The sequence below is a fragment of the Phyllobates terribilis genome, unplaced genomic scaffold (genome assembly GCF_046119375.1).
Source record: "Phyllobates terribilis strain yellow unplaced genomic scaffold, ASM4611937v1 Scaffold_1__5_contigs__length_1240528914, whole genome shotgun sequence".
NCBI classification, from domain to species: Eukaryota; Metazoa; Chordata; class Amphibia; order Anura; family Dendrobatidae; genus Phyllobates; species Phyllobates terribilis.
In genome coordinates, this window is record NW_027362761.1 from 1,098,349,912 (window position 1) to 1,098,362,772 (window position 12,861).

Consider the following 12,861-nt stretch of genomic DNA (forward strand, 5'->3'; position numbering starts at 1 on the left):
GCTTTAGATGGAAGCCCAGACGAAACCACGGACATGTCAAAAATGCAAGGCTTCATTTAGACGTCCTTGTTTTTTTTCATATGAGAAACTGGACCATTTTTCATCAGTGTGCTGTATCCAATGGTCCATATATTCATATTTACCATCAGCCTGGCCTAGTTTAATTTCACATATATATAAAATCAGACAATTAGACAGTAAAAACAGATATCAGTGATATGACACACAGATGCCATCCATGTGCTTTTTTATTTTTAATGCATCCATTGATTTAAATGGAAACATTTTATCAAAATAGATATATATTTTTGAGGACACTTGGTCCACAAAAAAACCACAGACATAATGACAGCCTTATAGACTAAGATAGGTATATGTTCTGTAAGTGAAAAACGGATGTCTGAATGAAGACCAACATTTACAAATGTGTGAATAATTGTCTATAGTCCTCCACATTTGAGAGAGGATAATTCTGCTTTTCTGACAAACTGATCTATCATAGGGTTAAATAATGAAAAAATAATATCCATTTAATGTTAAAATGTACCAATCCTTTACAGTTATAGATGGGATGGATAGATAGTGTATCGGGAAAATAGTAATTTAGCAATACAAGTTCTTCTGAAATATGGACTCTATGTAACAAACCCATTTTTTTTTTATACATGAGGCCAATTGTCCTTGATTAAACAACAAAAAAGATCACACTGTACAATCATTCCAATAAATATTAATAGTTGCACTGAGAAATTAAATTACATGAAAAGGGAGACTGCTTCTACCAACCAGTGGTATACAGAACATCTGCTTAAAATGGTCATAATATATTAAGCATCTCGTCAACAGTGCTTTAAATAACATCATTTGGGGTCCTTGATGACATCTATTATATTTTCCATTATAATTTTTTTTTTTGAAAATTTTTCAATGTCCTGAATTTCACAGAAGTGAAAAAAGTTTGACTTGCTTTTAAAGTGCACGCCCCACCACTCCCAGGTCTCTAATAGTCCTCATACTCTTCACCAGCTATTGCAGCGGCCAGTGCTGCTAGTGCTTCAGCCACATCTGGATCCATATCATCTTCCAAGATTGTCCCATTTGTAACCACTTTACTTTTCCTTGAATCCCTTGTTACGCTTCTTTCGATCATGAGGTCAATCAACGATGGGAATCTTGACCTCTCTATTGGAATATGTTCATTTGATTGGGAACTGGATTCAGGGTCCGCTTTGTCTGGAGGATCTTTGTTGGAGTCATGTACATAGTTTTCCTCTTTAGGAAGACCATTAAATTGTATAACGTTTCCAATCTCAGTGGAGGACTCTAAGCTTAAGTTACTACTTTTGACCTCAAGTATTGCACTTTCCGTAAGAGAAATATTTTCCAGAATTGATCCAGATAGCTCATGTTGCATGCATTCTGGCTCGTCCGAATTGGCTGTGTAGTCATTTGGTATGTGTTGGCTGGAAGGATGTGTCAACGTCAACTTGTCAGTAGATTGGGAGGAATTGTCATCTTGTTCTTTGACATCATCTATGAAGTTCTCATTTAAAGCTGCATATGGTGAGAATCTTGGTTCCGTGGAGTTGGAATCATCAGTTTTAGCATTGATCTTTTCCGGCGGATTGTACAAATCATGTGAATCAGTGAATCTGTCTCGTTCGATTATGTTGTATCCCTCATTCATAAGTTCACTGATCTTTATAGTTGGTGACTTGGATCGGTCATGCTCGTAGTTGTGTGCTTCATTCACGTGTCCATTTGTTGGTAGTTCTTGTGGCTTGAACATATAACTGAAAGACACCAGAATGTGATTTCATACAGATTATTGCTTCATAACAGACGTGCGAATATAAAAATATACAAACTATATAAAATCTGCTCTGGTCACCAACACATTGTAATCTATTTCCCATTAGATAAATCTGTAACTGAAAAAAAATATTTTACGATTCCTGTCCTATCAGATGACATGGCTGGTTTGGGAAAAGGGTCTCTACACCACCAACACTTCCTGTCACAATTACCAAGAAATAGATCCTGGATCTTTTTCTGCCCAAGACCACCAGAGATGTTGAAATAAACCCATTCATTATATTAGACCACCTGGGTTGTTGGCATAGACCCTTTTACTAACCAAGACTTTTAGGAATTCTATATTAATCTACCAATACCCTAGACCACCAAGGAGGTGGACATAGATCAATATCACAGTAAACGAATTGTCTGGATACTGTCTACAAGTATTTACCCAGTTATCATGTGGCAATTTGAATCTGGCTCATGTGCAGGTAATTATTAATGCTATGGGGCTGTGTTGTACCCATTTTGTACCCCAATCTTGATGAAATGCTGGCTGAAGTAACATTTGCCAAATTAATTCAGAAGCCTGCTCCTCTAAATGAATTTGTCACATCTTTCATCTGCCATGTGCCACACCAAAAATGGTAGTCCAGCTCAGACTGAAGTACATTTCTGGTACTTTAGTGGCATCAATCATTAATTATTTGGGTGGACTTGGTCATGTCCCACTCCAACTCCACCTACTTTTCTAAAACTTGACGGACCTGGCAGGGAGTGGTGTAAAGACACCAAAAGCTGAAACATTTTTGTGAACCTTTTGAGATGCGCAAAAATTGTGTGACATTTCAAAGTGTTTTTTATGACAGAATTGTGGTGAAATAGCCTCGATGAATCGAGCCCTAGATGTGTAACTAAACCGTGGAAAGTTTTCTTTTATATGTAGTCCTGATGCACCATTGATCCTGGGATGTTGGTCCTTAGACCAGACCCTACCAATTGATGAAACCACTGTACTGAAATGCTCAGATCATGTAAGACCAGTTAATGGGCTCAATAAAAAGTTCACCAGACAGTACATCAAAGGGGTCATAAAATATCAAATTTCAAAAGGTAGTTACACTTTAAAGAGAATATTAATGCTGGATTGTAGAAGGTGAGCATTGATGGTTTTGGATCTTGGTTCTCAGTTTTTCAATGACAAGTAATAATGGACCTATTCTGGACTTTTTTTTAAGTAATTTTCTAATGTTATATAAACTTTCATATTTTATAAGTATGAGCATATTCTGGGAAAAGCTCCAAAACTCCCTTGTATAATGCAAATTGAGAGGGGAGTCTGACATGCTCCATAAGACTCCAGATTCTGTTTAGGACCTCACCAAAATGGAAAATGCTTACTCATGATATATATTAGACACTTGAGTATCTGGCATAATTGGTTTGGCTTTTAGCCGCTATGATCCTATTGCTATGACTCTCCTCTGTGACATGACTTATTGTTGCAGGTGAATTGTGCCATGCAAGATTTATTGCACAGGTAATATGGAGATAATTATGATGACATCGCTGCAGGGTATGTGCACTTATCTCCAAAATTAGCAGCACAAGAAACTAAGAAAAGCACATAGACAGACCCACATAGCCTTTACACTCCAAGCCTTTTCTTTTACCTTTGGGACAAGTCCTGTCTCCATTGTTTACAAACAATGCAGTCCCTCTATAGAGAAATGGAGGTTCCCTTCACTCAGTATCTAAGGGTAAAGGGCCAAAAAGGACTGAATCATGGCTCTCCAAGGGACCCACTACAGCCGCATGGGCTGATCTGATCCAAATGCCCTTGAACGCTGCCATTTGGATGCCAAGATGTAAAAAATGTTTATATCTCATGAATCACACCCCAAATAAAGAAGAAACCGTGTAGATTTGGAATATTAGGGGCCTTCAAAATGGGCACATTTTCTGTAGAAACTAGCAATGAGCGACGATGTGGCAATTCAGTAAGCATTTGATGCTATCCATGTCTATAGTAAAGGTGGTGGGTGCGCACCACAGGCCGGGCTTACCCGGGATGGGCGTGACTAAGCGACTCCATGGTTGTCGCTAAATTCTCTGGTGGTGAGGATAGGCTTGGCCGCAGGTAGTCGCCAGGTACCACTCCAGGGCAGTTCCTGGACTGCAGCAACTGACCGGACGGTCAGAGGCACGGAAACGTGGTACAGAATGGCAAAGACAAAAACGTGGTCAGACGGTCCAAGGTCAGGGCGGGCAGCACAGGTTCAGGATCCGTAGCTGAGGTCAGGAGTGGAGAGGTCAGACAGGATGGATAGGCAAGCCAGGTTAGTAATAGCAGAAGGCCGGGGAACCTAATCTCTGCAGGACACAGCAGGGTTAAATTCCTGCAGAGACCGGATACGTCCCCTAAGGCAAAGTGGAAACCACCCTAAGATGCCGCAGTGCTGCAAGATGCAAAACTCAGCGAGCAACATGATGACCATGGTGAGTAGGGCGGCGCAGAGGAAGCATACAGGTTACCGCCATGACATGTATACTGATCGGTGGTCAAAACGAATGTTTGTATGAATGTTTGCAATCGGCTCATGTAAAAGAGCTAGCAATACAAATTTTTACTGTTAAGTTCCCACCACATTAGACCAATTTCTGCCAAACCTGTCGGGTTTGGCTGACACTGTAATGTCTAAGGGAGTCCCGCATAATTGATTGTTGAGGAGTTAAAGATCCGGGATGTCAGATTTCGGTCGTCTTATCCTTTTTCTCTCCGGGAGGTAAGCCGCCCCCTGAGATGGCAATGGCCGCTCTCTCATAGAGCACACAGGAGCGATCAGATGGCTGCCGATTGAACCATTGTTCGACCAACTGCTATCCAATATGTATAACTGGGTTTAGCGTTTCCACTTATTTTGGATCAGGCAGGACACCTCAATACAATAAGGTGATACATAATACATTTTAGTAAAAATAAGCAGTGTACCTGTTCAGCATTCGGCAGCAGTTGCACCCCATCTGGTTATGGTCTCTTAATACCTGTTTGTGAGATAATAAAGACAAAATAATTGAGGAAACACAAATAAAAGGGGCTGTGCAGGATTCTACATTTATATTAACCCCTATAATAATATAATGCCAATTTTCATTTTTGTGCTTTATTTTTTTCCTCCTCTTTTTCTAAGATCCAGAACTTTTTTATTTTTCCATTAACATAGCTGTACGAGGGCTTGTTTTTTTTGCAATATAAGTTGTTGTTTTTACCTTATGATGTACTGAAAAAAATTCAAGTTATGTGAATTGGAGGAAAAAAAAAACTCACAATGCTGCCATGAAAGCCCGTCTGAATCTGGTTATCAGGGGGGCACCGGAGTGTACTCCACACCAGGATTGTGCCACTTCAGCACCGCTGTTAGAGATTGACAGCAGCATTTGAGTGGTTAAACAGCAGCGATCAGAGCAGGTTCTGATTGCTGCTGTTGGAGTCAGGTGCTTTCTGTTTATCTGAGCTAGCACCTGCCCTATGTAGAGCAGGCTCAGCTCCTAAGCCAGCTCCATGACCAATATACATCATGGAGCAGTAAGAAGATAAAAAGGTTTTCTGAGAATATATATTTTTTATTATAGTGTTGCAGACATTAAACACACACACACAAATATTCAGTCTCATCAGGTCCAGCGCTGCCTTTCCACTGGTGCTCCGGTGATTGGCTACAATGGTCGAGTGCGCTACAGCCTGCAAATGAAGACCGGTGCCGCAGAGAAAAAGGCAGAACGACACCTAGAGATGATGAATAGTGGTTTATTTATATTGTCTGTTTCTGCAACCCTCTATAAAAAAACATTCCCTTTAAGGCTCTGTTTACACTTGTTTTAGAATTCCATTTATCTGTTCCATACTAGGAGCTAAAAAGTGGAAATCATGCGGCGGACGGATCCATTACATACCAGATGTATACGGCACCTATTGACTATAATAGGGTCCACCTGGTTTATGTTATAGTGTTAGGTCTACGTCTTTTTTTTTCGGTAAAATAACAATTTGCAACAAAATTCCCATTCAGGTTACAGTCCCATTATTTTTGACTGCACTTATTATTGCCATCAGACCGACTGGAAACCCCAACCTGATGGCAATCTGAAGATCTCCATGGATCACTATGCTGCCATTAAAAATGAAAGTTGTACTAGTGTGAACACAGACTAACTCACTAAAGCTTTGCATTACACATGTATAAGGCTACTTTTTGGGTGAGCTGTAAGGAAAGATAATAGGCAAGTAGTATTAATATGTTGTGTTTAGTAATTTTCCAACATTTGCCTAAGTACAATACACAACTGGTTTCACATTAAGGCTCACTGTCAGCACAGTGTCCACTTGGTAAAGTTTATGTTCTTACTCACTGCACCAGCTGGAAAAAAAGGTCTTATTTCACATTTACCATAGGGACACCATGAGAATCAAGAATTTGCAATACAGTTATTAGTAATATAAATTTGATAACTGAGTTACAATTTCTAACTACAGGAATAAAAAGATCTCTAAGTATTTACGGAAAGTGAAAAAAAAAAAATAAAGCGTTACCTGGGAGGTATTCCATTAAAAGTCAAAGATGGGAGCCGCATACCTGGAGAAAGAATAATGGTCTGTCAGTAAAGTTATAAAATATGGAAGGCGTGAGAGACATCATGATGCTGATGACAATAATAATGATAATGTATTTAAATACAATAAAATATATATTTTTTTTATAAGGCAGTAAAAAGACTAAATGGTGAGCACGTGTCATGAATCCTCCGGTCATAGGCAGGTTACTAATCTACTAGTATGTTGTTCAGAACAGCTCTTATTTAAAAATGAAATATCATACAAAGGAGAAGTCTGTAGGATTGCTCAGGCTATGACATCCAACCTAAGCTTCACAAAAGTAGGGCTCGTGCATACAACCGTAAAAATCAAACGAATGCTATTTGTCGTTTTGGCTGATAGCACTCGTCCCCATGTTATTCAATGAGAGTGTACATATGTCCGATTTTTCTACTCAGTCCGAGGAAAAAAATGTAAGTATGCACAATTTACCTCCGATATTCAAATCACACTTGGCCATTCAAGTCTATGGGTCCGTGTAAAACATTGGACTGCACTTGGATGATATTGGACTGAATAGAGAAGGTGGAGAAACTTTTTTTTTTCTCCACCTCTGAAAAAATTGGATCTCACTCGGATCACACGCTGACCACACGCTGACCACACACTGACCACACGCTGACCACACGCTGACCACACGCTGACCACACGCTGACCACACGCTGACCACACGCTGACCACATGCTGACCACACCCTGACCACACGCTGATCAACATAATTGGACTGATTTTCTTAGCTGAGAGAAAAAAGCTCCTGTGACCCTAGCCATACAGAACATAGTTTAACAGCTGTTGATACATTTTTAAAGAGACCCTGTTCCAAAATAAGGTCACTTGTGGGGGTTTCAGCTATTTTGGTAGCTCAGGGCTTGTGTAAATGAATCATGGTGTCTGCAATCTATTCCAGCCAAATTAACATTCTAAACAGCAAATATTGCTTCTTCTCTTCTGAGCCCTGCCATGTCTCCAAACAGTACTTTTTGACTACATGTGGGGTATCATCGCGCTCAGAAGAAAGAGGGTAACAAACTGTGGGTCCACTTTTTCATATTTCCTCTTGAAAAAGTTAAAAATTTGGGGATAAAGCAACATTTTCATGAAAAAAATGAAAATTTTCAATATGACTACCTAATGTTATCAAATTCTGTGTAGTACGTGTGGGTTCAAAATGCTCAATATACCCCTGGATAAAATCCTTAAGGGGTGTAGTTTACAAAATAGTCACTTCTTGGGAGTTTCTGCTGTTTAGGCACCTTAGGGACCCAGCAAATGTGACATGTCACCCAAAATCTATTTCAGCCAAATTTGTGTTCCAAAATTCAAATGGTGCTCTTTCCTTTATGAGCACTGGCATTTGTCCAAATAGAGGTTTCTGACCATATGTGGGGTAGCAGCGTGCTTAGAAGGAACTGGGTAACACATTTTGGGTTTTTCTCATACTATTTCTTGTAAAAGTGAAAAAATTGCGGCTAAAGCAACATTTTCAAGGAAAAAATTTTTTTTTCATTCCACTTTGCATTAATTCCCATGTAACACCTGAAGGGTTAAACATTTTTTAAGGTGATATCACTTTTGGGGAGTTTCCAATATACAGTTATATGAAAAAGTTTGGGCACCCCTATTAATCTTAAGCTTAATGTTTTATAAAAATTGGTGTTTTTCCAACAGCTATTTCAGTTTGATATATGTAATAACTGTTGGACACAGTAATGTTTCTGCCTTGAAATAAGGTTTATTTTACTAACAGAAAATGTGCAATCTGCATTCAAACAAAAATTGACAGGTGCATAAGTATGGGCACCCTTATCATTTTCTTGTTTTAAATACTCCTACCTACTTTTTACTGACTTACTAAAGCACTTTTTTTGGTTTTGTAACCTCATTGAGCTTTGAACTTCATAGCCAGGTGTATGCAATCATGAGAAAAGCTACTTAAAGTGGCCACTTGCAAGTTGTTCTCCTGTTTGAATCTCCTCTGAAGAGTGGCATCATGGGCTCCTCAAAACAACTGTCAAATGATCTGAAAACAAAGATTATTCAACATAGTTGTTCAGGAGAAGGATACAAAAAGCTGTCTCAGATATTTAACCTGTCAGTTTCCACTGTGAGGAACATAGTAAGGAAATGGAAGAACACAGGGACAGTTCTTGTTAAGGCCAGAAGTGGCAGGCCAAGAAAAATATCAGAAAGGCAGAGAAGAAGAATGGTGAGATCAGTCAAGGACAATCCTCAGACCCCCTCCAGAGAGCTGCAGCATCAAGTTGCTGCAGATGGTGTCACTGTGCATCGGTCAACTATACAACGCACTTTGCACAAGGAGAAGCTGTATGGGAGAGTGATGCGAAAGAAGCCGTTTCTGCAAGCACGCCACACACAGAGTCGGCTGAGGTATGCAAAAGCACATTTGGAGAAGCCAATTTCTTTTTGGAAGAAGGTCCTGTGGACTGATGAAACCAAGATTGAGTTGTTTGGTCATACAAAAAGGAGTTATGCATGGCGGCAAAAAACACAGCATTCCAAGAAAAACACTTGCTACCCACAGTAAAATTTGGTGGAGGTTCCATCATGCTTTGGGGCTGTGTGGCCAATGCCAGCACCAGGAATCTTGTTAAAGTTGAGGGACGCATGGATTCCACTCAGTATCAGCAGATTCTTGACAATAATGTTCAAGAATCAGTGACAAAGTTGAAGTTACGCAGGGGATGGATCTTTCAGCAAGACAATGATCCAAAACTCTGCTCCAAATCTACTCAGGCATTCATGCAGAGGAACAATTAAAATGTTCTGGAATGGCCATCCCAGTCCCCAGACCTGAATATCATTGAACATCTGTGGGATCATTTGAAGAGGGCTGTCCATGCTCGGCGACCATCAAACTTAACTGAACTGGAATTGTTTTGTAAAGAGGAATGGTCAAAAATACCTTCATCCAGGATCCAGGAACTCATTAAAAGCTACAGGAAGCGACTAGAGGCTGTTATTTTTGCAAAAGGAGGATCTACTAAATATTAATGTCACTTTTCTGGTGAGGTGCCGATACTTATGCACCTGTCAAATTTTGTTTGAATGCAGATTGCACATTTTCTGTTAGTACAATAAACCTCATTTCAAGGCAGAAACATTACTGTGTCCAACAGTTATTACATATATCAAACTGAAATAGCTGTTGCAAAAACACCAATTTTTCTAAAACATTAAGCTTAAGATTAATAGGGGTGCCCAAACTTTTTCATATAACTGTATAGGCCCCCTCAAAGTCCATTTATATCTGAATAGCTCACTAAAGAAACAGGTTTTGTAAATGTCTTGAAAAAATGAGAATTTGCTGCTCAACTTTTAACCCTTTATAAAATCCTAACAAAATAAAATTTCATTTTAAAATGATGCAGATGTAAAGTAGACATGTGGGAAATGTTATTTATTTGTACAGCATGACTAACTGGTTTGAGGATATAAAAATTTAAATTTTGAAAACTGTGAATTTTTCAAAATTTTGGCCCAAACTAATATTTTCACAAATAAATGCAAAACATATCGACCTAAATTTACCACTACCATAAAGTTCAATGTGTCACGCAAAAATTATCTCAATCACTGGGATACATGGAAGTGTTTCATAGTTATTACCACATGAATAAAAAGTCAGCTGAACCTGCTGATTTTATCAGGATCAACTAACCATCTAGTTCATATAGGGGCCTTGTGGCTCTACCCAGACTGATTATGTAGGGGGACATAAGAATTGGGCATCTGTAATTTAATGGCCCAATCCTTTTGTTTCGGTGGGAGATTAGCTGCTAACAGATGATTCTAGCAGCGGCTCTCTCATAGAGTATGCAAATAGCCTCTTCAGAGAGGAAGAAGACTTGATTCTCTGCTACAAATACTGATGAGGGGCAAATACCCTGAAACATGTGTCTGCAAAAGAATTGTCTCGTTTGGCTTCATCGTCATGTGGCCAGGCTCGTTAAGGGTCGATATTGACTTTTAAGATTGTTACTTCCAATGGGTAGCTACAGTTCCTGTCCTCTTCATCACTGAAGAGGATATTTTCATAAATTCCCAGTGGAGCATTGCATGGCCTATAAGTCTCTTTACACTGGCTTAGCATTCTCCACACGGAAAAACTTTACCAGTTAGACCCTCTCTCACAGAATACACAAGAGGCCTTGGCTGGGCCAAGTGGTCATAGAATCATAGAATCATAGAATGGTAGAGTTGGAAGGGACCTCCTGGGTCATCTGGTCCAACCCCCTGCTCAAAGCAGGATTCACTAAATCATCTCAGACAGATGTCTGTCCAGCCTCTGTTTGAAGACGTCCATTGAAGGGGAACTCACCACCTCTCGTGGCAGCCTGTTCCACTCATTAATCACCCTAACTGTCAAAAAGTTTTTTCTAATATCTAATCTGTGTCTCCTCCCATTTAGTTTCATCCCATTGCTTCTAGTCTTTCCTTGTGCAAATGAGAATAAAGATGATCCTTCTACAATGTGACAGCCCTTGACATATTTGTAGACAGCTATTAAGTCTCCTCTCAGTCTTCTTTTTTGCAAGCTAAACATTCCCAAATCCTGCAACCGTTCCTCATAGGACATGGTTTGCAGACCAGTCACCATTCTGGTCGCTCTTCTCTGAACTTGCTCCAGTTTGTCTATGTCTTTTTTTGGTTTTCATTGCCCTCTTGACTTCCTTATTTAGCCACATTGGCTTCCTCCTATTCCTAGCCCTTTTATTCCCATAAGGTATGTACCTTCTACAGTGACTATGTAGGACTGTTTTGAAAATTTCCCATTTTCTATCCGTGCTCCTATTACTAAAGATACTATCCCAGTCTATAAGGTGAAGGGCATCTCTTAGCTGATCAAACTTTGCCCTCCTGAAGTTCAGTGTTTTTGTGACTCCCTTGCTGGGCACCCTACTGAAGCACATGTGGAATTTGTATAATATTGTGGTCAGTTCCCGCCCACTTTTACTGCAGTCATAATGCGAGCTAGCAGTGCACTAGGTTTTCATGGCAAATTGCAGCATCTGCTCCCCCTAGTGTTTAGAGATGGAAAATATCAAAACATTTTAAATTATTTTTCATACATTATGCCATACTTACTAGTATACAGTCACTGCACTCACAAGCATACAATGCACACAGTTGTTCCTTGCACGCATTGTCACCATTGTTTTGTTTGATTTCTGCTGTTAATATTCCATATAGAATCATAGAATCATAGAATGGTAGAGTTGGAAGGGACCTCCTGGGTCATCTGGTCCAACCCCCTGCTCAAAGCAGGATTCACTAGATCATCTCAGACAGATGTCTGTCCAGCCTCTGTTTGAAGACGTCCATTGAAGGGGAACTCACCACCTCTCGTGGCAGCCTGTTCCACTCATTAATCACCCTAACTGTCAAAAAGTTTTTTCTAATATCTAATCTGTGTCTCCTCCCATTTAGTTTCATCCCATTGCTTCTAGTCTTTCCTTGTGCAAATGAGAATAAAGATGATCCTTCTACAATGTGACAGCCCTTGACATATTTGTAGACAGCTATTAAGTCTCCTCTCGGTCTTCTTTTTTGCAAGCTAAACATTCCCAAATCCTGCAACCGTTCCTCATAGGACATGGTTTGCAGACCAGTCACCATTCTGGTCGCTCTTCTCTGAACTTGCTCCAGTTTGTCTGTCTTTTTTAAAATGTGGTGCCCAAAACTGTACACAGTATTCCAGATGAGGTCTGACCAAAGAGGAGTAAAGACCGATAATGACTTCACGTGATCTAGACTGTATGCTTCTGTTAATACATCCCAGAATTGTATTTGCCTTTTTTGCTGCTGCATCACACTGTTGACTCATGTTCAGTCTATGATCGATTAGTATACCTAAGTCTTTTTCACATGTACTGTTGCTTAGCTCTATTCCTCCCATTCTGTATATGCTTTTTTCATTTTTATTGCTCAGATGTAGTACTTTGCATTTTTCCCTGTTAAAAACCATTCTGTTGGTTGCTGCCCACTGCTCCAGTTTATTTAGGTCTTTTTGAATCCTCTCTCTCTCTTCTCTAGTATTAGCTATCCCTCCTAGCTTTGTGTCATCAGCAAATTTAATCAGTTTACCCTCAATTCCTTCATCTAAATCATTGATAAAGATGTTGAACAATACAGGTCCCAGGACGGAGCCCTGTGGTACCCCACTTGAGACATTCATCCAGCTGGATGTGAAGCCATTTACAACCACCCTTTGAGTCCGATCACTAAGCCAGTTATGAATCCACCTAACAGTTGCCTGGTCCATTGCATACTTGGTCATTTTTTCAATAAGGATGGTGTGAGATACTTTGTCAAATGCTTTGCTGAAGTCAAGATATACTATATCTACAGCATTTTCCTGATCCACCCAGTCAGTGATTCTGTCATAG

The 12,861-nt window shown here is 39.7% G+C and overlaps 1 protein-coding gene across 1 annotated transcript in view; it reads right to left on the reverse strand.

Moving 5' to 3' along the window:
* Window positions 1–210: 210 nt before the first annotated feature.
* PGCKA1 (PDCD10 and GCKIII kinases associated 1) overlaps window positions 211–12,861 on the reverse strand; it is a 69,248-nt gene continuing 56,597 nt past the window's right edge. The window contains exons 2-4 of the mRNA XM_073646234.1: window positions 6,392–6,434; window positions 4,793–4,845; window positions 211–1,793 (exon numbers count right to left, since the gene is read on the reverse strand). Of these exons, the coding sequence (XP_073502335.1) occupies window positions 1,001–1,793; window positions 4,793–4,824 (825 nt within the window). The 5' untranslated portion in view covers window positions 4,825–4,845; window positions 6,392–6,434 and the 3' untranslated portion in view covers window positions 211–1,000. The remainder of the gene's footprint in view (window positions 1,794–4,792; window positions 4,846–6,391; window positions 6,435–12,861) is intronic.